The sequence below is a fragment of the Lepidothrix coronata genome, unplaced genomic scaffold (genome assembly GCF_001604755.1).
Source record: "Lepidothrix coronata isolate B3197 unplaced genomic scaffold, Lepidothrix_coronata-1.0 Scaffold33, whole genome shotgun sequence".
Lineage (NCBI taxonomy): Eukaryota > Metazoa > Chordata > Aves > Passeriformes > Pipridae > Lepidothrix > Lepidothrix coronata.
In genome coordinates, this window is record NW_016690213.1 from 4371516 (window position 1) to 4397317 (window position 25802).

The 25802-nt window shown below is 37.4% G+C and overlaps 1 protein-coding gene across 1 annotated transcript in view; it reads right to left on the bottom strand.

Moving 5' to 3' along the window:
* THADA (THADA, armadillo repeat containing) overlaps window positions 1-25802 on the bottom strand; it is a 172776-nt gene that overhangs the window by 104140 nt on the left and 42834 nt on the right. The window contains exons 23-27 of the mRNA XM_017811614.1: window positions 22186-22318; window positions 19245-19358; window positions 18030-18152; window positions 17259-17350; window positions 1358-1447 (exon numbers count right to left, since the gene is read on the bottom strand). Coding sequence (XP_017667103.1) covers window positions 1358-1447; window positions 17259-17350; window positions 18030-18152; window positions 19245-19358; window positions 22186-22318 — 552 coding nt within the window. The remainder of the gene's footprint in view (window positions 1-1357; window positions 1448-17258; window positions 17351-18029; window positions 18153-19244; window positions 19359-22185; window positions 22319-25802) is intronic.

The following is a 25802-nucleotide window of genomic DNA, read 5'->3' on the forward strand; positions in this document are numbered from 1 at the left end:
AAAGGGGTAAGAAGCATTTGGTGAAAAACGCATTCTCCTTCACGCTATTATTGATTCTCTTCCCCACAAAATAGGCTTCTGCATTTCTGGTTCAAGGAGGTATTCTAGGTTGATCATTACAAGAGAGTGCAAACCCTGCTGGGATCAAACATGGCATCCAGTTCTCCTGCAGGGAACCCCGGTAATGAAGGCACTTATGGCTGTATTGCCATCACTTTCCTGCATTATTCCAAGCCTCTTTTCTTCCCAATTATGGTGAGCCGCCTTCATTTTTAAATAATATTAAAAACCTGCACAGATAATCTTTCTCTATGAACCAGGAAACTATGAAAGCGGAGTTAATTATGAAAAGGTGGTTTAAAAAAAAACTCATCAGTTTGGGAGGAAATGTGTATTTAGCAAAAAGCAGGTTTTATTAAAAAATAGTTCTTGTCACTGACGCCAAGTGGCTACTATTCATATTTAAAAAAATCAGAAATCTAAGTTAAAATCAACCCTTCTTGATTTATTTAATGACTAATAATAGGATACAAGTCTGAATTCACACTGAAAAAGCATTCCAAGCCTCCACTTCAGACAGCAGCTTTCAATCTTTTTCAACTGAAAGACTTCCCAGAATTTACCAATGAGGACACTGTCACCTTTCAAAACGTCAGGGAAAGCAGACTGCTGCACTGAATGTACACACCCTCTTTTCTTAAGCAGATACTGCAAAACATGCAATGACTGGTGAAACTTCTGCTTCAGAGTATCCACCTTAGGCCCATTAAACAGACAGTTGAACCTCACCCATAAATCAGCTACTCAACTTCCACAGTTTATACCATGGCATTTTAAGAGAAAACAAATCCAGCATTGATTTACTCTAAAAGTTCATGAACCTGGAGGTAACAGTGTCATCCCAAGTGGCATCATCTGTAGCTCTCAGCCACCATTTGTGGAGTCCTTAAAAGAAGACCAAGGACTTTCCCTAGAGTCAGTGTGTCACAGGCTGGAAAGTGTTCATTTAGGGTTACGTGAGGCCTATGACCCCGTATCACTTAAACACCTTAGGAAGCCTCATTGTTAAACATGAGAAAGTCAAACACCCGGTTTCTGTTGCCCTGAAAAATATAAGTTCTTTAACATCTGATCCTAGGAACACAGCAACTATTAATTACTCAGCAGTAGTTCAATCTTCAGGGACTTACTGAGATGTGCAAAAACTAAAAGAAAAAAGCCTTAGCAAAAGACACGTAGTTGAACTATATAATTTCAAGAAGCTGTTGATATATACAACAGCATTAGGGTGTACGTGACACAGCTCAAATTTTTCATTCCACTTTATATTTCAAAGTCTTCTTAGACATTGTCTTACCTGTTCAAAGTATTGGTTACAACCTCCAACTGCTTGAGAAGGAAAGGATAAAGACTTGGAAACCGAGAGAAAAACTCCCCTCCTGTCATTCTGCAGAAACAAATGAATAAGAGTCATTATTAGCATTCTGCAGTAAACAATTGCACTCAAAATACCAGTTTATTTGTTGATTTCTGATGCTACAGTGAAGCTGGCAATCCATACACACATGATGAACTATTTTCAAAGGCAGCATGATGTTTTCACTAAAAATGATGATACAGTATATTTTACACAAGTTAAGTAACTCTGTATGCGTCCATACTAACACTTGGTCAACTAAACTGGTGGGGCCTTTTTGGGAAATCACACTAAAAAGAAAAGATACAACAGCCTAAATTCCAGCACCATTTTAAGAACATTCTAGTTGAACAAGAGAAGACTTACACATGCTTTAGCGTGGCTCATGTACTAAATAGCTAATAAAATATACTTAAAAACATGTACTAACAGATGCTCATAATTTACTGACACTAAAAAGCATCTCAGAATAGTAACTCACAGAAGATTTGTAAAATGCATCTGACCTTCATTTAACCCTCTTTATCCAGCACTGCTTCCAACACATAGCAGTGGTGACATGTACAGGCCACGTTTTTGCTCGTGTAGAGGGAGCAACGACATCCAAAACAGAGCAATGCACAAATACCTGATGAACTCATCCCTAGCCAGAATTAGTACGGCGGAACAGTTCAAGCCACAACAGCAAATTAATCCCAGCTAAAAGGAGGTAAGTAGAAATCTTCTGTATTTGTTTGGTTTAGATCGGATAAAGCATGGCTTCATGGTTTACAGGAAACCATTCAGCATCACCTGAGCAAGAACCATCCCCACTGAATGTTACAGTGGGGAGGTTCTAATCAGACATACATGCTACGCAGATAAAACAGACTGCCTTTAAAAATAAATAAATGAAAGGCCATCCATTTAGAAAAAGAAAGCCAACCACAGGGTTTGCCTGCCACGAGATCAATCAAGATAAATGTTAGCGCGTTAGCACGACTCCAATGCAGCGCTTACAACAAGCAGACAGATCCAGGTCTAGAGAAATAACACAATGAGATGGCAATATGGAATGTGTGTAAAAATAAGCAGACAAAAATAATCACGCACGAGTAAATGAGCACATGGGAAGCATCAGCACGGCTTCTTCCAGCACTCCACTAACATAACATGCCTTAGCCACAGGCCACAGAATAAACACAGCAAAAACAGCTTACTAGATGGAAACAAACGTTCAAAGAGGTACAGGAAACTTTCTCTAGGCACATAAGAAACAATACTGTGAATATATATACACAATATAGTGAGTTGCTATAACTAAAAGCATGTCCAATGAATCTGCAGTAGCTGTAACAGCTACAAAAAGGCTTCAAGTTAAAAAATTAGATGGAAGCATTCAAACCAAGAATGAATATAAATAAAAGCAGTAATGAGGACAGTTTAAAGACATCAATACTGATAATAACTGAAGACACTCATGTAATTTCTTCTAACAGCTTCTTCAAAACAACTTCAATTTTTTGTACATACATTATGCAGAAAACTGAAGATGCAAAGCCAGAGACAGCTCAAAACGTAAGATCTAAGTATATCAAGTCAAACAGCCCATCTGACTGAGTTTTTCATATGTAAAACATTAGGAATTCAGTAAAAGAAAAAGAAGAAAAAAAATTCTATCCAAAAATGCTGCAACACCTCCACCTCTTGTTCCATAGAGTGCATCAAGCAAAAGCAGAATTGAGGTTAAGATTCCTATGGAATGGATGACCACTGGCTAGAGGTTTAAGAGAAGACTATATACAAGTAGCATTTCACACAAGTACTTTTAAAGGTCCATTTTTAATGTGTTGAAAATTCAGCAGCCACATTTGAATCAATATTAAATAATGGAATGGAATATCCTTACAAAGTCTCAAAATTCTTTGTGATTAGCATGGTTTCATGAACCTTTTTGAGAGGAAAAGAAAATGATAACTACTGAAGTGGGTAGTTTACATACCCTCCCACTTGGTTTACTGCTCCACAGCTTAGGTGAGGGGAGAAGGCAGCCTAATCAATACCATTAATCAGCAGTAGCTGCAGAAAAGATCTCCATAGGCACTTTCAGAAAAAGAGAGACAACTGTCTGAGCAGATTGTTACAGGGCCTCCAGTTCAGAGAGGAAACAAGAAAGACTACACACTAGCAAAAGTGCTGCAAAATGCAAAGGTGTTCTCAAAAATACAGAGCACCATTTTAAGTGTGAATCCACTACCTGGGGATGTCAAGGTAGGGATACGTGCAACAGGGAATAAGCAGAAAGAAAAACAGCTAGACAGAATAAAACAGAGGTATTTAGTTGTTTCATTTTTGATTACTGACCATCTTTTTTGCCCCTGGAAACATGTACATATTATTAGGTACACACAAGTATTTTAGTATCGTAACTGAGACTGGAGCAACAAAAAAATGTAATGGTTCTGCTTTTCCAAAATGTTCATGACACTAAGCCACATAGTTTGTATTAATTTCATCAAAAAAGTACTCCTGTGAAAAATGAATACCAACCAAGATATGTCTCATGTTACTATTATAAACAGATTCATGCATGCACATATACACACATATGTCAGTTAGACTTCCTAATTAATAAGCTATCCATATCTTTACAAGGAGATAAGTTCCTGATACACCTATATAGGAATATATCAAAGGGGACTAAAACAACCCAAAAACCACTGCTAACAGTTTTCATGAAACAAACTCTTCCCCCCTATTCTAAAATATATCTGACAGGGAATGATAGGTTTAAATTAAAAATATCTATAGATAACTATCTTCCCATTAGTCACTGACACAGTTCAAACACAGATGTTTGGCAACACAGCTACCATAATTAAATTCTTAAACCAAACATTTTGCAGATCACAAGATTTTACATCTACTCATCCTAAAACGTGTTTATAAAGGAAGTAACTGAGAAGAGCCTTAAGATACTAGTATTTTTCCCCATGTCCAGTTGAAACTATTTTTATATTGCTTCAGAGCTCATCTTTGATAGTATGTTAAACCACAGAATCTGAAACAATATTTTCCTTTTTTCCTGTTAGTAACTCAAACTAGCACAATTAAACAATCCAGAATTTCAAATGGGATTACTGAGACCTAAATAACGAATTAGTGGAAGGTTATTTACTGAAAGAGGAACTACAGTAATGAAACAGAGAAGTTATCAATGGCCTGACAATGCTGACAACAAAATCCCTCTCCCCGATGTAAAATGTCATTCAAGTACATAATTAAAATGATGCTTGATGTAGAAAGGCTGAGAGAGAAACTAATGGGAGCACCCATATCCTCCTAAATTCACTAGCAAAAATAATCTGTAAAACTGTATACACGCAGAATACTGCGGTACATAGATAGGAAGATGCAATATTTACACCTCAGATACTTTGCAGTTTAACAACCTCAATGCTTTCTCATATGCAAGTAACTTTGCAGAAAAGCCAGACGACTACGTTAGAGTACAGCCCATTCAGAAAAGGTTTCATTTTGATGGCTAGAGACAGCAGCCATGTTTTAGCACTTACAAGAAAGACTGACAAAAGAATGTTTGTGTAGAGACATATACATGAGTTTCTTTTCCATTTTCACTCAGGTTTTCCACCTGAAAAGATGTTCCATTAATGAAAAATTGTAATACGGAGGTATCTTCTGTACTATGTCAGACAGAATCAAGTGACACCCATCACTGCTAACAATTCTCTGTGTCTCCCTGAGTCTGGACTCTGGAGCAGGAAAAACAGGGAAAAGAAACATCTTTCACAAAATATAGAGTTCATATAAATTGGCAAGAAGTTATTTTGAAGGCATGTGATGATATGAAGGTCAGAATTTAATTGCTAGCAATAAGCACTCAGAAGACAAGAGTGAATCACAGCTAGGTTCCAAAAAAAATCCAACAACTAGTGAGAGGAGTAAAAATTAAAAAAAAAAAAAAAGAAGAAAGGCATTACTCAAAGCAGACTGTAAATCTATAAAACTTCAAGGAAAAGTCTATGTAAACTATATATCATGCTTAAAAGTGTTGATAACGTTTCTTCAGAAAATATGCAAAAATCAGTTTTACTTTTTTCTGAAAAATAACCTAACCCAGAAGCCCTTATTATTCTCCATTGTCAGCAGTTCTTCCATTCATTTAGCACCAGTTCTTTGGCTTTTATCAATTTTCAGAGCAGAACCCGGGATGGCTTAAGTTAAGCTAAAAAATCACATACTTACCAGTTTTCATTTCATCTGCTTTGTGGAAGTATTAGCTACCATCAAACTTCTAGAACCAAATTCATAAATGCTGCTGCAACCTCTGACATGTCTGGTCATTATACATTATGTTTGTCTCAGTAGCAACTTGATTCCGCATAATGCATAATCTATGTTTGTATAACTATTGTCTTTCTAAATAAATATTCCACCTTTATGCATAGCAAGTATGTGGACTTTTTAACTGCATTTTAAAAAATACATTTAAGAATAAAACTATGGATGTTGCAATGTTCTTTTTAAAGCTGTTCTGTACACTTAACAGAATAGTCCAGGAGATTAAAATTCTGCTGTGACACTGGGGCATAAGTATCATTTTACTGCGACATGTGTCAAAGATCACCTGCTTCTGTTCTTTCATTTCTTTTTCAGAAGAACAAAGCTTTATAACCTTGTAGGTTGGTTTTAATAACTGATATGTTAGAGAACATTTGCAGTAAATATGTTAATATTTGAGTACAGCATAGGTGAGATTTGGAGACAATCTTCTGAGGGCAGCAAAGGTCTCTGGTGCTCTTTTTGAATATAAATATTGCTAACATCTCAAGTCAGCGGACAAAAGCATGGTCAGATATTTGACAGGGAAAAATAATATTATATTTAAAAAGAAAAAATAGAACTGGAATGTGAAAAAAATATAGATGAGACACAATTAGAGAGATCAAGACCAAGAACATAGTTATAATGAGATTATAGAAATATTGTCTCCTGTATAATCTACTCGTGTTATACCAATCCTCATGGTGGAATCATTAACCATGATATGTCACATAATGCCACACATATGTCACTGCTCTTATGTTAAAGAACAGTAATGCAGAAACAGAATCAAATTTACTCCTTGCACTGCAAGGACAATTGCTGTTGGAAGAACCAGAAAACCAGGACAGAATTTAGCAAATCTGTCATTCAAAAGGACAGATTTATATAGATAATAGACATTTTACATATTTGCTTCTCCTGATTTCATTGAATTATTAAAAAAAATCCCACAATGCAACTTAACTAGGCTAACTAGTTTTTAGTCACCCACTTTAACATTCCTGTTCTTTCCCTGAAAGGGATCTGAAAGGATGAACAGGTAGCTCACACTGTCTTGAAAATCAAAAATCTCCATAAGAATTGCAGCTTTCACTTCACTTGAGAAAAGAGAGGCAGAATCCTAAATTTATCCTAAAACGACCACATTATTGCCAGCTCAAGGAGGTAATCTTCAAATTCTAAGGCAAGCACCATAAGCAGAGTTTGGGAAGAGAGTGTAACACACTATTCAAAGGCTCCGACTTGCCAGGTTTCAGTTTCATATACAAAAACAAGTAAGTAACAGAAACCAACCTAAAAACACTTGTGCATAAATGCACAGAGAATCCAAGAGTCTAGTGAGAACTGGAATCTGTTCTTATTTCCTAGAGAAAGCAGTTAAACTATATTTTCATTCAGGAAAAAAACTTAAAAAAGGACTAGAAAATGCTGTACTTGACAAACACGTTCAGCTTTGCTCAGATTTCTCATCTGGAAACTGAGGCAGTACAACTTGGATAAACAAAGCATTTGGGCTGGACCACCAGGCCCAACAGATATCAGTGGTTCAGTGTTTGGTTGTTGGCTGATAACCAGTGAAACACTCCACAGGTCAATTCTGGGGCCACTGCACCCCTCAACATTTTTATCAACAACTTGGTTAAAAAGAGATGGAAAGCACCCTCTGCAGATCTGTATACAGCACTAAATTAGGGGGATTGGATGAAACACCAAACAGCAGAATTTCAGTATAGACAGACCTTGAGAAACTTAAGGCTTGGGCTAACAGAAACCTCATGCAGTTCAACAAGGAGAAACAACATTCTGCACCTGGCTGAATAATTCTGAGCATCAGCACAGGCTAATATCAAACTGGCTCAGAAACCAACAGCCCCATGGGAAAAGAAACAGGGGTTACAGTGGATGCCAACCTCAGTAGGAGCCAATGGCACATCCTCACTGCAAACAGGACAAACTACATACTGGACTATGTTCATTAGGATGAATGCAGCATCAGATCAAGCAGTGAGGCTGCACATGAACTCCTCCATCAAGCTGGACTGCCAGGTTCAGAAGAGATCAGAACACACAGGAGAGGGCCCAGCAAAGAGCTGCTCAGATAGACAGGGCCTCGAGCACCTGTCCTGTAAGAAGAAGCTGAAGGAGACAGGTTTGCTCTGTTTGACAAAGAGGAGGTCCAGGGTAGATCTAACAAAAACCTACAACCACTTGAAGGAATTAAAGACTAGAGAGCTAATCTTCTTGCAGTAGTTGCAGACAGTACAGAAAGGACACAAATCATAGCTTGGAAATTTCAAACTGGGCAAGGGGAACAGTGCATTTGCACATATTACTCAAAGAGGTTGTGAAATGACCATCCTTAGAGGTTTTAACTCATCCAAAGACACTGCTGACCTGTACTGCCAGCAGTCACACTTTGAATGAGAATCAAGAAAACAGAATAAAGAGATCCTTTTACTGTCTGCATGGTTCCACATAGCTACTACCCACTCTGGCACCATGATTTTAACCTTGTCTTCTTAAAAGATCAGTGTTTTTCTTTTCTTCCTGTATTTCCTGGCCATCACTACCTACTGTAATTACAGTGGACAGTAGTTCCTGCTTTAAACAACAAAATTCTTGAGATTTAACGGGTTTTTAGTAAGTTAGTAAATTAGTCTTCAATTCAGCACAAAGTATTGTTTTCCACAACATACACTAGTATTTCAAATACTAGCTTGATGTGAAATAAAAATAACCACTTAAAATTTTGTTTCATTCATTCAGAAATATATATTTATGAAAGCTCTTGATTAGTAGTCCCTCTGGAGGATAACCAGAGAATCATCACTATTTTTTTACTAAGAGATTAAGACAATAGCAACAGGCAAGTTCCTTCAGAAATAGAGATTATGTACAAATTTTAATTTGCTTCAGATAATTTCACTTAACGAACACAGGTACGAGCTAAATTCCTGAAATCACATACTCTCTCAGGACTCCTGACAAACTGCTTTTAAGAAAACATTTCACATGCATAAGAGAATTTTAGCACTGCCATAGAAGACAAAATGGTCATGTAATTTTGTGAAAGGCTTGAAAAGCCACAGTATTTGAAAAAAACAACTGCAAAAAAACCTGGTGTAATACATCAGCTAGTAAGACAAAGAGGAAGGATACAGAAGATTATTGCATACTTATTTTTCTAGACCTAACATGACACAGGACACCTCTTCAGTGACACAAAGGCAAAACTCTTCTGTAACCTCATCAAATTAGTTACAAAACACAATTCAAATTTCCTTTTTCCTCAACATGAAATGAAAAACACTGTGAAGAGGAAAGAAGAATCATTATAAAGATTGGGGTTTGCACCTTTAATAAAGCTGTGGTGACTCTGTACCTTCAAGAAATCTAACATTTGTTTTGTTAGGAATTAGAAAATACTTAAATCCCAGAACAGTAAGCAAAATAGTTTAAGTTTACTACTTGAAAAAACATTCTTTTATGCTACACACATCTAAAATGAGTACTTAAAAGTAACTAAGAATATGCCACTATATCTTGGTTTTCATTTTCCTTTAGACAGAAGTGCTAGAATAAACATTCTTACTAGTTTACGCTGCTGTTTTATGAGGTTAATAACTGAACTGCCAATCAAGACCTTTATAAATACAATAGTTAAATACCTTCTGCTTTAGAACCACTTTTATTTACAAGAGAGCTAGCCAAGATTTCCAAAGGGCTGCATGGTCTGGTTTGCTTTGATCTCTTAAGTACAAGGTTTTTTATACCTCTTGTTTTGCTATTTATTACACTCTTTGTGTAATCAGGTATAGAAAGAGCACCTGCAAAGAACAAATACATCAGGAAAAGTGTGACTTAGAGGAATAATTATGCAACACACAGTTCACTAAAATAACTTGCGAAGAGCTCTTTTCCAAGAGCATTTTTGGTGCTATGCTAGCGAGAGAAGCAAGCATACAATGGGTTCAGAATAAAAACAAGGGAACAACCACCCAACATCAGATACAACCTGGCACCAATATTAATCATCACTCAATTTTGATATACAAACGTACCTCTATATATGCATGTACCTAAAACTATATCTAAAACATAGTTTAAAGTAAATATTTTACATATAATTACTTTTAAGACACATTTTTAGAAAGTTGAACTGTGCATATGCATGAGTGTGCATATGTGTTTATGTACATAAAAACGTACATACACACACAAATATAACTAAGAGATATGTATAGATCTCTAAAGAGCCTCCAAGAACTCTGTTCAACCACTGCCTATAACACTATTTTCTTTAATCTCTTACCACAAAATTATCATTGTAAATTTTACCTCCGAATAACCCACACTTTGTCACTGTCTGCGAGTATTCTGTGAAGAGTACCTGCTTTTTAATTAGTATAGTGAAGTTGATGAAGAAGGGATATGTACATTATGCATGGATCAAAACAGAATAATTACATCTATTCATATTAATGAAAACATTTATCACTACAACAGAAACTAAATTACCAACCTGTGTGGTTAGTTTACAGTAATTTTTGTTTCACGGAATGTATTTTACTCACTTGGTAGAAATAAATATTAGCATCATGCCCCTAATTTATTTAAAACAATTGAATGGACTAAAGTTACCCCAGGCCAGCACATATATTTTTAGGATTTTTCACTTTGGGTAAACTTTCATTCATGTCACTTTACCATGATCATTGTTCAATTTTCTGGTGCTGACTTAAGACAGGATGTTATGAAGATATTCCTGATTCAGGAGAGGACAGATACACATTTGCACACCAGTGATTTGTGTTTTTAGGCCTGAAAAACACGGACTGGGGTTATTATTTTTCTGACTTTGTATATACAAGATAAAATCTTGAAGTAAAAATGGTTCTATAGCATTTTACCTAAAAGACAGAAACACACATTGTGTTCCTAAAATCTGCAGAAATTATACAGACAGAGAGCATCCTCAGCCTCAAGGAGGGCAGTCTGTATTTTCTGCTACAGGAAATTTTAGATAGTTTTAGATTAGACTTACAAAACAAACAGAGTAATTGAAGTAGTAACATAAAGGGAAATAGATCTTTTTAGGAGCTTGTTTTCAAGTTGTTTCTGCACAAAACTTTCATACATTTTACCTTCAATTTACAAGTTAATAGCACCTTATCACCATTATTTTTATTATAAGGCACTTAGAAAGCTTGTTCAAAATTATGTTTGAACAAGTAGATTGTTGTTGAACTGTTAATCAGTAAAAGCTGTAACAGTTATCTGAGTCAGCCTGAACTTTTGCATGTTTTCTTGAGACAATTCTGAGATTAAGTCTTCTATATCTGTCAAAGTCAATAAAAAAAAGAGAGCCAGAGCATTAAAACCAAAAAAGTTGAACCAAATAACTGTGGCCTATTTTTGGCAGATAGAAGGGGAAGGGATTTTTTTCCTTAACAAAAACAACCCCCTCAGAAGGCAATGTACTGCACCAAATCCTTAATAAGTACTTCGCAAGCATTCACTGGAACAACTGTAGTGGCATGGAGGGAACAGGCTGCAGAAGGTGACACAGAAGGAGACAGAGGAAAAGGACCACAGGCATTTAAATGACTCGGTCATCTCATGAAACCTCACTGTCACTGACACAGTATTTCAACTGAAAAGCTGCAACAGGCCAAGGCTGCAAGAGAAAATCCACTAGGGAATCACTAAGAAGATCCAAATAAAGCAATCCCAACCCCTCCCTTTGCAGCACGCAGTCCAAGAGGTACAGAGCTCAGAGGGCAGTTTTGTGAATCAAGCCGTACTTGCGTTTGGAGCGGGCACAAGAGGCTCAGCACTCTGCTGCCTCAGCGCAGCTCTTCCTGGGCCCATCGCTGCAGTCACATCCCCTCCCACGGAGCTGTACCTCAGCTGGCACCAGGACCTCTGCCAGTGGTGTGTCTCCCAGCCAGCACTGAGCGTTTACAGCGCAGAGTCAGTCTGAGTATTGCCCCCAGCGAAACTGGCCTAAGGGCCATCCCATTTTAGAACACTGATGTGCCATTACAGCTTGACCACATTAGTGCCACCAAAGTTTATTTTGGCTTATCCCAAAATAGTACTGGCCACTCCTCTGTGGGCAACACAGACTCATCCCCGAAGTCCTATCAGAGCCTAGTATGATGCACTGCAAATAAACTTGTTGTTAAGACTGACAAAACATCATCGATGTAAGACAGATTTTTCAGCTGTTAAGTTAGATATACAGGACACATGTCAGCCTGCCAGGAATGGAACATTCAACAGGAATCATGTGTACTTATGTTGTATTCCATGCACCTTAAAGATACAACTCTGGAGTCTAGAGCAGCTTAGAGAAAAGGAAGATAACACTAGATTAATTTAATGTAGGGATAACATTCTGAAAAGAGAGGTTTGCATCAGAACATTCAATTTGCAATGTTTTCCTGTAACTCTTCACAGTGTAAAATGGAATTCTTTATGGTTTTAAAAACCTTAGTATTCATACAAAACCTTAATGTTAAAGAAAAAGCATACAATTTAGGAGAAAAAAAACCAACTTGCTGTTTTTAAAAGTTAACTTAATTTTACTCAGTGACCTTCAAGTGTGCAAGCAACCACTTACTGAGAAGTGCTGAACATTCAACCTGCAACAAAAACAAAGAAAGTAGAGGGCAGTCATGCATGTTGACTGCCTCACAGCCAACAGTGCATCTTCATAACCTGTATTTACATAGTTTTCATCCTATTGTAATGAAAAAGATGTTTTCCCTTTCCAAGAGCTTGAAGTTATAGTCACCAACATTTACTGAAAGCTAGAAATGAAAAATAAGACCTAAAGTCCTACGTAGATAGCAAAAAAAGTTGTTTATTTTCAAATAAGACACTGAGATGGCAGCATTCACACTCAAATTCCTAGCAGCATGAATATTTTCGCCACAGAAAATCTGTGTTAAGTTGACAGCCAACTATTTTTCTCTATATGCATTTTTCCTTCACTCAGTTATAAAATACAGGAGCTTCCTCCTTCCCAAAATACAACTATGTACATATATATACAGGTTACAAAATGTAAAGATCACCAGGTTGCACTCTACCATTTCAGTCTTGCTTAAAAACCTATTTTTTAATCAGAGTTGAAGCTTTTCCATCCTGGAACCTCCTCCACCAAGGTGAGAATCAAAGGGAATTCTCCCCAGCCCACACTTTTTCTTTTAACCCCAGCCTCTACCTCAGTCCATTGGTTGCTCTTTCTGAGGACTTTGCAACATCTATATTCCAATTTTCAGATAAATCAGGATGATCCTTTTTTATTACCCTAAAGACTGAACTTTGTTCTATGTCAAATGGTAAACTGTCTCAAAGGCAATTCCTGATCTTGCACATCCTTAAAAAAAGAAAAAAAGCACAGGATAACCAGAAGTGGCTATCTAATAAAAAAATGAGAGAAAAACCTCACCGAAGTACAGAACTCACTGCTGTCTAAAGTCCTATTCGGTCAATTTGCATTAAACCAAGTGTAGTACTTAGGTCTTCAACAAGCTGCTCAGGGTGGTGCCTACAAGAGGACTGGAGAGGGACTCTTGATGAGGGCATGCAGTGATAGGAAAATAGGGAATGGCTTTAAACTGACAAAGGGCAGGATTAGATTAGATATTAGGAAGAAATTCTTCACTGGGAGGGTAGTGAGGCACTGGAACAGGTTGCCCAAAGAATTCGTGGATGCACCATCCCTGGAATTATTCAAGGCTAGGTTGGATGGGGCTTTGAGCAACTGGTCTTGTGTAAGGTGTCCCTGCCCATGGCCAGGGGTTGGAACTAGATGGTCTTTAAAGTTGCCTTCCAACCCAAGCCATTCTATAATTCTGTGACTCCAGAGCAGCCTGTGGGAAATGTGCGTGGGGGCCGGGCCATGGCAGCCTGTTCTCCAGAGCCACTGCCAGGGTAGACAGAAGGTCCCAGTGCACAGTGCAAGTGCTGAGCAGCAGTGGGGCTGGGGAACAGCTCACAGCTGATACCACGGTAGCTAGGCAAAAACAGGGTGCAGACTTAGCATCTTCCAAGTGTGAAGTGGCTGACTACACTAACATAAATACCTGCGCTGTGAAGAGCTCAGAGAAGGGTGGTTATTTTTTCTAAAGTATACCGTGACACATCTATATGCAGAGAATACATTCTGTTCATTCATGGCTGGGCTTCACAAACGAAGATTTGGGAAAGGCTCTATTCACGTTTTTTACAAGCACGTTGGTGGCTAATAAGGCCAATACGAGACAGACATGTCCGATTGCAAAAGGCACAACAGAAAGACTCCTTAGGTGGTGTATTCTGCAAGACACGATTCTTTCTGCATTGTCTTTTCTCCTCGAGAGTGACCCTGCATGTGTTCTCAAAGGAAGCAGCAGCGTGGTGTGTCTCCAGGCCTCCCGATTGGAGGCCAGAGTAGACCAGCTATGTTGATCAATATGGCCAAGGCTGAGATGTTGTTTCAGGGAGTCCTTGTATGTAAACAGGTACCAATGGGCACACTGCAGAGACTTCTTTCCAACCCCTCCTCACTACTTTGTATTATGTGGCTATAAATCTCATTCCAAGAACACTAGATTCCAAGAAGACTAGATTTGAAATTCTCATAGTATTTAAGAAAATTATATTCCCAAATTAAGTATACAAAACCTAAACTAAACCCTCTACTGGTAAGTGTTAACTAGACCATTTTTCAAATGTAAATTCTCTGAAATTCAGAGTATCATTTAGCCAAAAGCACACACACATGTATATACATACTAACACACACACTTGCAGCAGCATTAGAAGTTTTGATACGCTCTTTCTCAGAAAGAGAAAACCCTGAGAAGATTTCTGTTTCTAACTTTCTTTTCACTAATGAGGTAAAGCTCAACCTCGATAGTTGCATGGATCACTGTAAACAGTCTTCACACAACTTCTCTCTCTTTGACTTGCAAGAGCTGCACAAAGTTGTTATTTTTCACATATTACATTTCCAATTTATCATTTTTTGTCCATGCTAAAGTTAAAAAGATGGACTGATACTTTATTCTCCAGCAAACCTTTCTTCTTAAAGTCTACACAAACTCTCCGTTACCCCAATTTTATCAGTTTCATAGGAACTCTTCTTGAGAAAACAGCCAGAAAGTCCATCCTTTTTTAGAAAGATGCTCAGAATACCCCAGCAATAAGCCCTGATGACCCAAAAGAGACAGATTTAACCCCTTAATCTAAAATTAGAAAAACTAGAAACCTATACAGTGTCCTAATGGCAGCATTAGAGAGTTGGTCTCCGGACAGACTGCCCCCTTAATGCAAACAGAACATCCTGAAGGCAACAGAACAAGCAGCTCAAACCCAGATGACTTTCATACAAGTTCCTATAGATTCAAGTTGCTAAAAAATGCCAGTGCTTTTGAAGTAAATTGCCATATTTAGAAATGGGGGGGGAAATTACTTTGTTGTAATATATGAATTCTGTTCTGGCAAAACACTCAACAAAACAAGTTTAGAGCTCCCGAGGTGCCCAAGCACAGCTGCACCCCAAGGATGTGGCTGCAGGGAGCTGTGCAGCAACAGTGACACCTCGTGGTGCCAAACTACGGAAACACAGACCTATCTCCTCCCAAACAAAACCCACCTTACACCCACCGGCAGGGTTCTCCTGTAGAGCCAGGAGTTAGAAATCAAATCTCTGTCTCCGTTTTCATACCTCCTGTATCTCAGTGACCTGTCTTTAGAAGTGTCTGCCCATTCCCTGTTTCACTGTATTGACAACTACATGTAGGAAACAGCAAAAGTGACTACATGCAATGTTTTTTCAATAAATTTAATTGAGCTATGTAGAAGATTCCTTTCCTTCATTCTGGTATCTCCCATCCCCAACAGATGCTCAAATGCATTACTTTCTGCAGCTTCCCAAACAGAAATCTCAATTCCATATGTCATCACACTCCATGCATTTGAGAAGTCAGTTTGCCTGCCCACTGCAGAAGTTAATGCAAAGTTTTTCCCTGGGATACAAGCTTAAAAAAGCTGAGGTGTGTTGTACCTCCTTCAATAAGTGCTCAACATAAAAATAAAAAAAATATTAAAAAAAAAACCACCCACAACCAACTTTTAACTGCTGTTACAAAACCGATGTGAGAAGGCAAGAAATAAAAAACGCTTTTTATTGCTCTCCTTGGGTTTCAGGGGTTATAGGAGTAAGTCCCAGGTTTGGGCAAGAAGTGATTTGAGTTTATGACTAAGCAGGAATAATTTCATGCAGTAGGGGAGCTAACATTTCAAATCGTTTTGGGGGAAGTAATTTTCTAAAGGAATTCTCCCTCCAGTCTCCCATTCATATTTCTTCCTCATGTTCATACATGTATATTAACTAATTTTTTCAAGTGATACCTGAAATCAATTGTTTCAAACAGCTAAAATGGAACCTATCTAACATCTAAAAGATGAAAGACTGGTATCATCCCAGGACATTTAGTTTTTCATAATATGCATGAAAATTGTATTAGCTACATAGATCAACAGTAAGAAACCACTATATAATGAGCAAAAAAGGCTGGAATTTTTCAAGGTAAATCATAACAATTGCCTTCTTTCAGAAATTGCATACCTTGCCTGTGATGTGAAAATCCATTAGGAATTTCTGAAATGGTTACCATAATATCCATACCGTGACCACTCCATGGCCCCACAGGCTTACCCAGGAGTATTTTTTAATGAGTTTATTCTGCATCCAGGGTTTTTTTCACATCCCCACTAGAGCAGAAACCTCAGTTATAGAGCACAGGGCGTGGACATGCTTCACTTGCTGCAAAAGCTAAAGGAAGCAGCTGAAGGCCAAAGAAAACATAGGGGTACTTGTGCACTAACTGGAGGGAGCGAAGAAACAGGAATGCTCAGGACTAGGGAGTTTTAGGAGTCAGAGGAGAATTGGGTTTACTTAAGAAAGGGAAATAGTAGGGGATTTGAAGCCAGAGTACAGAATCCAAGGGTAGAATCCCTTGGAAGAGAAATGGCTTTGCAAGCTGTAATTTTTGGAGCTTGGAGGAAAGAGACATGAAAGTGTTCTAGAGTAAGAAGACTAAAGGGAAAAATCTCAAATTAGTAGGGGTGAAATTGCCTCTCGGACTGCTCTAGAGGGAAGCCAACACCAGTGTAACCACTGTTCCTCTTCTCTTTCTCACCCTCTCCTTGCTGTCAAGAGCTATGGGTTAGTTTGTGGCCAAAAGAGCCACCAGGCATTTGGAAGAGCCACTGGTGGCAAAATCTCTCAACACCATTCCCCTTCTGTGAAATTGCACAGGAGTACAAATTAACTTTGGGTTTAACAGGAGACATTTTTGGCCTTACCACTTATTTCTTGGCAGCACGGTTTAAGCAGAGCTAGATGTTTTTGTAACATCATGATTCAAGTATATCCATAATGCAAGCAACATTCTCAAATTGTTGTTGGCTAAGGTCATGTTTTGCAAACTTACAATTCATACAAAGTGAAGCTTACCTGTTTTTTTTTGAATTTTCATCTTTCTCTCTTTTAACCCCAAAAATTCTTGTAATCAGAGCACTAAAAAGAAGTGTAGATGAATTTCTTACCTAAATGGAAAAGGAAAGAATACGAACTACGCTTTAAAAATCCCTTTAAAATGTACTGTTTTTTTTTAAATACAGACACTAATGTACAGTCAAAAACAACAGCTGAGTGAAAACGTGCCTACTCCTCAGAGGTCAGCACATGGAAACAATTAATTCAGCACACCTTTCCAATCAAAATGATACTAATAGAAAGTTCAGGTTCTTTGGAGATGTCCACATTTAATATAAAGGATACATCCAGATTTCTAGTGGTTCAAAGCACTCACTCTTATGCATAGCAGATCATGAAACGTTCTACCTGAATATGCCATACAGAATTCTTTACTGAAGAGCAAAGTAACAGTGGGAATGAATGTTAAATGCACTCCTTACTGGCTCGGTGCACTGATTCCAAATTTAAAAGCTAGATATATTTTTACCTATAAGGTAATCTTTGTCCCTACTTTTTTATGAATATCAGCACTTCACATTAAGAAAAATTAAACGAAACCAAAAAACATGACCAAAACTATGACTTTTTTGCAGGTCCACATTATTTTTCACTGTACCTTAATATATTACATCATGTAACATTCCAGAAATTGTGATACTGCCATTTATAAAAATGATGAAAGCTTCACTGAACAGTACCACTCTATATCCTGTTAAATTAGAGAAGCAAAATTAAGAATTAACTTACTGCCCAGACAGGTGACATAAACCCTAGAATTGATGCTTTTATTCCATCTGCAACATAAGGCATGATGTTTTCACCTAAACGTGTATCCCTATACAGTGCCCGGAGGATATTTAAAGCATGAACCTGTGGTGGGAGTAGAGATATAAGAAAAATATAGATTCATTGGAAGATATCTTAAATTTAACATATGTATCTACAGCATTGAACATGCACAGCAAAAATAATCTAAATACACATTTACAGCACTTTGTTTCCATATTAAATACAAGAAATACTGCTACTAAAAAATACATTAAAATTGTGCAGCATTTACAGCTTAAAAATATATTCCTCTAACAACTATAGTCCAAGGCACTGGAAGCGAAGGCCAACATTCTTCTTTCCTTAGCTTATCATGGCTGTAAAAATAACATTCAAAGTTTAGAATCATCTTTTCCAACATTCTTGACACGCTGTAGATACTGTGAGAAAAAATAAACTACAACTCACAGGAGGACAATATTAAGCTAGAACTGACAGCCAGGCTCGCTACACCATATGGAGCATTGTCTGATACTTCTCTTCTCTCAGTAAGGGAAGATGGCAATCCGTGTAGCTTCACAGGCTTTGACAAGGCTACATAAATTTATACCAGCAGAAGATCTGGCAGAGCCATTAGGACATATTTCTATGTATTGTCAACAAATTATGACTTGTACTTACAAAGAGTATTTCATAGCAACATTTTGAAGATAAAGGTCTTGCCTTTAAAACATATTTTAGTATTCCAAATGTATGTATTTAAGGTTTTGAAGTTACTAAGCAGGCATAAAATCACTTTTCATGTAGTGTTTTACTCCATACAATATGATTTATGCATAAATAACTCACTTATTTACTCTAAATGTAAACAAAAGCTTGCTTGTTAATTCTCTCTTAAAAAGGAAGTTACTTATCTATTTGTTTAGAAATAGTACAGTCAGTAAACTGATCATATATGACTACATTTGCGTAGAAAAAAAACCTATGAAATTATGCCCAATCCATTTTTTAGTATCTTATACAGATTGCAAATGCCAGCAATTTCATGACCTCTGCACAGGCAAACACATTTTAAAATCAGCTACAGATACTAAAATCAGAATGTCCTATTAAAAACACAGGTTTTCCTTAACTGTTTGAAATAGCACAAATACGTTTTTGACATTTCCCTTTTGATGAGAGGCTGAATTTTACCTGTGGAATTACACTTAATGATTCATTCGAAGGTGTAGCCAAAGATATCACTTCTGCCATTGTCATTTTCAGCAAATCTGTTCTGCTCTTCTTGGGTTCTGATGCTAACAAAGCCTACATAAAGTAAAAAAAGAAAAAAAAATCAGATGTTTCTAGCCATTTTTACTACCAACTCTGCTCCACATTCCTACATCTACCATATTACAGTCTAGATTTTGACCATACACAAGGACTAAATAAAAATTTGCAAAAATTAAGTTTCAGTCTCAACTCTTTGCTTTTTCAAAGCCTTCCAGCATCCAACTTTACAGTAGGAAAACATTGCTCATGCACTATTCATTTGCCTAAGAAACTCGCTTGTATACAAGAGAAAAATTTATCACAGAGCAAAAACATTATCGTACTTATGACAGCAAAAGTATCTGCCATATTATACATACTTATATTTCCTAGTATGGACTTTTTTTTAGTTTAATAACATACATCCGATAAGGGCTGGCCAAAGAATAAATTCTGGTTTGCAAACAGGATAAAAAAAAGCAGCACATTTTAAAAAACAGATAAGAGGTGCATCCATCTCCAAATAGTAGTTCAGTGCATAGGACATCCAGCTGAGATGAAAATACTCTGATTTAGTAATCTGAAGTTCAGGATTGGAGGTAAAACAGTCTTTCTCTCCTTGTCTAGTACCGCTTGTTGAATTTGCCCAAGTCAGTACAAAGGGATAATCATAAATCACTTATTTCTAATAAAAAATTATTATCCATTTGTGCTTTGGGGCCCAGAGTCAGTAAGAACCAAATGGATCAGCTGCAAGCCAAATGAAGTACAGAGGTGAGGCAGAAACTCAGTAGTAGTCACTGTCAGTTCATCAATACCTTTAATGATAGAAGAAAAAGAGGGGGGAAGTGTACATGAAATATAAAAGAGAGGAGAGTGAACTGAAGACTAAAATTTCATACTCTAAAAATGTTAAAGCTGTAATTCGTATTTTCTCACCATTTCCTCACCTACTAATTGGGGTTGCGCCTTTGTCCTATTAAGTAATAACATTTCTATTTTAAAGATGCTATGAAATGTTTATAACCTTAAAAAATACATATTATCATTAAAATAGATGTGTTTTAGTAAAACAAGAACACACATAACAGGAAGTAGACAGCAAAGAGACCATGCTGTGTCTCAATTTTATGCATTAATAAAATAATTTTCTTTTACTACTGTTAGGATACACATTACAACTTACACATTACAATAAAACTTGTGTTTTATTATCTCAATGCAACGTGCTATTTAAAGTTTAATTCATTTTACTGAGTGCTATAGGCACATTCAAAACTACTGCCAAAGAACACTATCACCTCTCTTTACTACAAAATTATAATTTGAAAACAGATTAATTCAGAATAATCCAAATGTTCATTTCGAACCTTCTCATTAATTGACTTAAGACTAATTTTGGACGCTTCCAAAGCTGTCAAAAAAGAAGCATCTGACCTGTTTATCCAAAATATAGACCAGTAATGTAGGTCAACTGCAGACTACACACATCTTCTGCAACGGGATACCATTGGGCCCACCTAGTACTTACATTAGTGCAACCTTTTACATGAATAACTGATTGAAACATGGTTGTTTCTTCATATTCTCAAGATTAACACTAGATAATGCCCACTGGATTCAAACTGTGTGATGTGAATGGGGAAACCAGAAAACTTGAAATCACCAATTTCATTCTGCAGACAACTTACGAATATAAACAAGAAAGGTATTTAACTGCTGAAATTGAGAAGGAAAAGTGTCTCCAAAACCAATCCCCTATTTCTGATCCCTGCTGTCTAGCACATACACATCTAGCAAAGCCAGGAGCAGGCTGTGACTGACATAAGCAAGGTCAGACAGAAGCCTGCTGCCTCAATTTTCTCAGCGCAAACTCGGAGTGGAAAACAAGCAAGATGAATTATTCTGGCAGAGAGAGCTTGCTCCCAGCAGTCCCTGAGATTCTTGGAATGTGCTTGAGACTATACTTGAGAGAGTGGAGAAAGTTACACATTGTGCAGATAATCTTCGACTCCTGTCTCAGAAAACTGGTTGAAGACCAAAATCATGGAGGTTAATTTAGGGGAAAGCAAACATGGCTGCTTTAAGGAATGAAAACAGTTAAGTGTAATCTGCAAGACCAACTCTGCAGTGACTGACTCCACGGGGATGCAGATGAGCTGCTGCATAGTAATGTGGGGTGCTCAGTAAGAGGCAACACTTCAAGCAGACACAAAACACTGCCAGCCAGCTGATCAGCCATCAGTTCTGAACTTGGCAGAAGACAAAGAAGCTGGGATTTATGGAGCTGATAGTTAACACAGGGAGCGGGAAGAATGTGAGAGCCTGATCCCACATTCATGGACAGAAGTCTTCAGTAACCTGCTCACTCAATGCACTCCAGACTGTCAGTCAATACCAGTTATTGTAACACCATTACTTGTGCTTTATGACTACTGAGTGGACTTCCTGAGTTCTTTGCAAGCCACAATTTTACAATTCTGTGAAGGTCTGTTCATATTTTACCACCCTCCCACTTTGCACTGAAAAAGCCCAAAGTTACATGGTTAACAAAGCCTTACTTGAACTGTGAATTAATTTATGAATTTGCCAGGATTGTTACAGTGGCAACATAGAGCCTAATCTCAGTCTTTAGAAATGCCATTCAAACCTACCTCAAGCCAAAAATTTCAAGAGTCAACAGAACTGAGGTGCCAAACATGGTTTAATTACAAGCAGTTTCTTAATTGCACAAAGGCAATCTGTATAAAGGTCTGTATAAAAAATCCCAGTTGTTTGATCAAAAGGAGTTGAAGTGAGAAAAATAAATACATAATTTTATTTTTTTTATGGTCTTTCTGGTGAATACATTTAAGTCAGAGGTAATAACATTATTTGGTACCTGTATGTAGAATGGAATTCCTGCACTACGTCTGGTTGCACATAGTGTAGATGAAGGATCACAAGATTTGATTTCTTCCAACACACAGCTTAGCCACTGCTCTGGCATCTTGTGCAGACTCTCACTGTTACACCTATATCAAACAAATACATAAGAAACATGAAACAAACAAAGAAAACCAGGACAGAGTCAAAGAAAGCAATTAGTGACCTAAAAAAATATTTCTTACTAGATGTTAACATCTCCAAGCATACATGCAGATTTTTTTTATGAAACAAAATAAATTAAAAAAGGAATTGTACATTTTTCCAATGTTGGTACAAATCATATTAACTCCACTTATTAAGTGCCACGAGGAAAGTATATTTCACTGAACAGAAAACAAGATTCTGTGCTTCCACACTGCAACAATACTCTGCCAAGAACTATTACCCTGTTCTGGAGAAAAAAACAAAGGCATATGCACATCAGTCACTGTGTAGGAAGCGGCACTTCACAAATTCATATCTTTGTTGTCACACAGTAGGTGCTGCGTGACCCTTCCATTAACTAACAATTATGTTTATAACTGTACAAACCAAAACTGAAGCCCCTCAAAGTAAGTACGCATTATTTAAACAACCCTGCGAACCTCAGAGCAAGAGAAGGAATGAAAAACAAAACATACTGCTCTTTTTAAAATACTAAGTCAGTAAAACTTCTGATAAAACACCTAAATTGCTCTCCTATCATCAAATACTCCTCCCTCTGCAGTTATAAAACTCAGCACTACCTGGAAGCAAAGGACTTCCAAGGACAAGAAAAACTCAAGGCTGTTTCATATTCAGTGTGCAAGACCACCTCATTAATCATGTCAATGTTCCAGAAGGATCATTCATTGTTACAAAAATTTCTATTAACGGGAAGTTGTTATTAAAACTTGTCACACTGGTTTGACACTGACTCAGAGCAGAAGAAAGAATTAATCACTATGGGCAATATAACTGCAATTATCTCAGCCATTAAGGACTTGCCCTACCTAAAAATATAAACTATCATTAAATTCGTGATTAAGTAGCCAGACCTTACAGTAAGACTACAATCAAATTTTCTACCTAGGTGACTGAAATATAGAATTTAAAAGGAAAGGTAAAAGGCAGCAGGTACTGACGTGAAAAGCAAAATCTAATGGAAGGTCTGCATCTATTCTCTCCTTCTTCATCGTCCTCCTATTAAAGCAAGAATTTATGTAGGCTAAAAACCTGATAGCAAACAATAAATGAGACTTTAACCTGTAGCAAAACCCTCCTTTCCTTCTTTTACAAAATAAACAGAAAATTAGTAATGCAGAAAACTGAGGTCATAGGAAGTGCCAGAGAGGTCAGCAGGAGACTTCTTACTCTTCAGTAATTCCTGTAACATTTCCACCACAGGTTTCCTGCCCTGCTGCCAGGCCTCTTCCCCATTTTTGAAGGGCAGTATCTCTTCAAAACCACAGCCAGAATGCAAACCAGCAGTCCAGAACTCTAGAGAAACATGGGTTCACAAGAGGTATGTCACCTCACACCACAGCATAAGAGAAAGGCACTTCTTGCCCCAAGTGTATGACAGAAGCAATCAAATTAACCTGGAGATTCACAGTGAGTTCTCTTTTCTTTGACTTTTCTCTTTCTGTTGCTGGTAATTGGCTTCCCCCCCTTACTTTCAGGATGTGTTCCTTTGCTCGTACTTGGGTACACAAGAGGACACAAGTCTAGGGTTGAGACCATGCAAAACTTCTCATGGATCTTCTCCATGGGTCTCTGCAGTTAGATACTACTTTGAAGTTCTCTTCATCCATGTCAACACTTTCTGCAAAAGCTACTCCTTCTGATCATGTCTGCACCTCGTTCTACATCCCCAGCTAAGTAGAATTTAACTGTCTTAGTTTAGTCATGCAAAGAACAGTGTTCACCTCTCCTCAGTACATTTTCTTAGTATTAACACAAACACCCCACAAGAAATACTCACATCTGCTGAGGTGCAGAGGAACACAAAGTAAAGCATTAAAGAAATATTTAAAAGTTGCTACATAGCACACTGTATATTTTTTTTATTAAGTAAACTGAGGGGTTTTTCCCCTTTCAGTACTCGTAGAAAGAGGAGAAACATACTGAACTCCAATAAACTTCAGATTCCCTTAAAGCTGTATTGCTTTGATCTTGCCACAAGTAATTCTACCTTGTTCAGTCACCCACCAATGCACTTTTATTTATTAGAAGGTGAAAGAGTTATTGCTTTAGAGTTAGAAACATTAGAGACTATTGACTTTGAAATGGAGATGACTACTCCCTTAAATTTGGCAGCTCCATCTCCTTATGGTCTGGCAAGAAGAATATTGTCCTAAGAAGCAGGTGGCCCTAAATTTTAAGAATAACGAAGTCTCAAGCTCAAATGTCATTTTCCAGAATGAAATAGTAATTATTTCTACTAGATCAAACAAATACTGCTGATAATGAAAATATAACACAGTTACTTGATACACAAATTACTTAAGACCCAGTACATTAAGTATAATCTACAATTTTCTGTCTGTCTGCCGGTTATAAGAATTTCATACGTCTCAAACCTCTTCTGTGGTCAGTACCAATGAGTAGGAAAAAGCCCGGAAATCCAAAACTAAAGCTAACCCCCTTTCCCTAAGTTATAAACCTGTATTTTCTCCTATCCAAAATAAATGGTGCGCTAACAAAGGGTCGATCCTGGATTTGGCCTTCCTGGATGTCAGTGCTTTGTAGCATAAATTTCATATGACCAGAAGCATTTTCTACAAGGGTGTATCCAGAAGTCAGAGTTTCCAATTGCTGCAGTTAGTTCCAACATGGGGAAAAAGGGGTTTTCTTTCACCATTTTCCCTCTCTCAATAGACCTGTGGAATTATTCTTTTGCATGTAAGTCACGTGATTCCTGTTTTTCATAAAGCTAGACTCAGATACTTCCCCTGGCATTTCTCAGGCAAATGAAGAGACAAGAATTTAGCCTCATAAACACATTACTATTCAAGTTATAAGTCTACTTTTAAGAACAACAACTGTGAAACTGCAAAGTCGTTCCACTTGCATCCTCCTTTTCATAGCATCTGCTCTACATGAAGCAAAAAAATTTGAAAAAATTTTTCAAACTACATAAGTGCATTGAGAAGGGTGCTGGTTTGAGGTTTCTCTATCAGTAAAGCAGAGCAGAGAGAATCTTGGGTGGCGTCAAAATTTCAGAAAGACAGTGTTGTTACCCCTATCTCTCTTTCGCACCAAGCAGGAAAAGAAATGGGAGGGAAAACATGAACAGTGTCAAAAATTATTATGTATTTGAACTGAGCAGTGCCTTAACATTGTATCTTACGCTTCCTTCTCTCATGTATTTCCTAACTCTAGAAGCATCACAATACATAAGAACAGTTCCCCCCCCCAGGGTTTCTTTCTCTCGCTTTAAGACTCTTCCCTTCACATCAGTGATTACTGATAACTTTTGCTGAAAAGTTATTTCCACTTTTAGTAAATTTCACTACAAAGTCCATTAGTGACATTTCAATTTTACAAGTCTTCCTAGCAGATCATAGGAGCCTGGGAAAGCAAAGACTTACAGTCACTTCAGAGCAACAG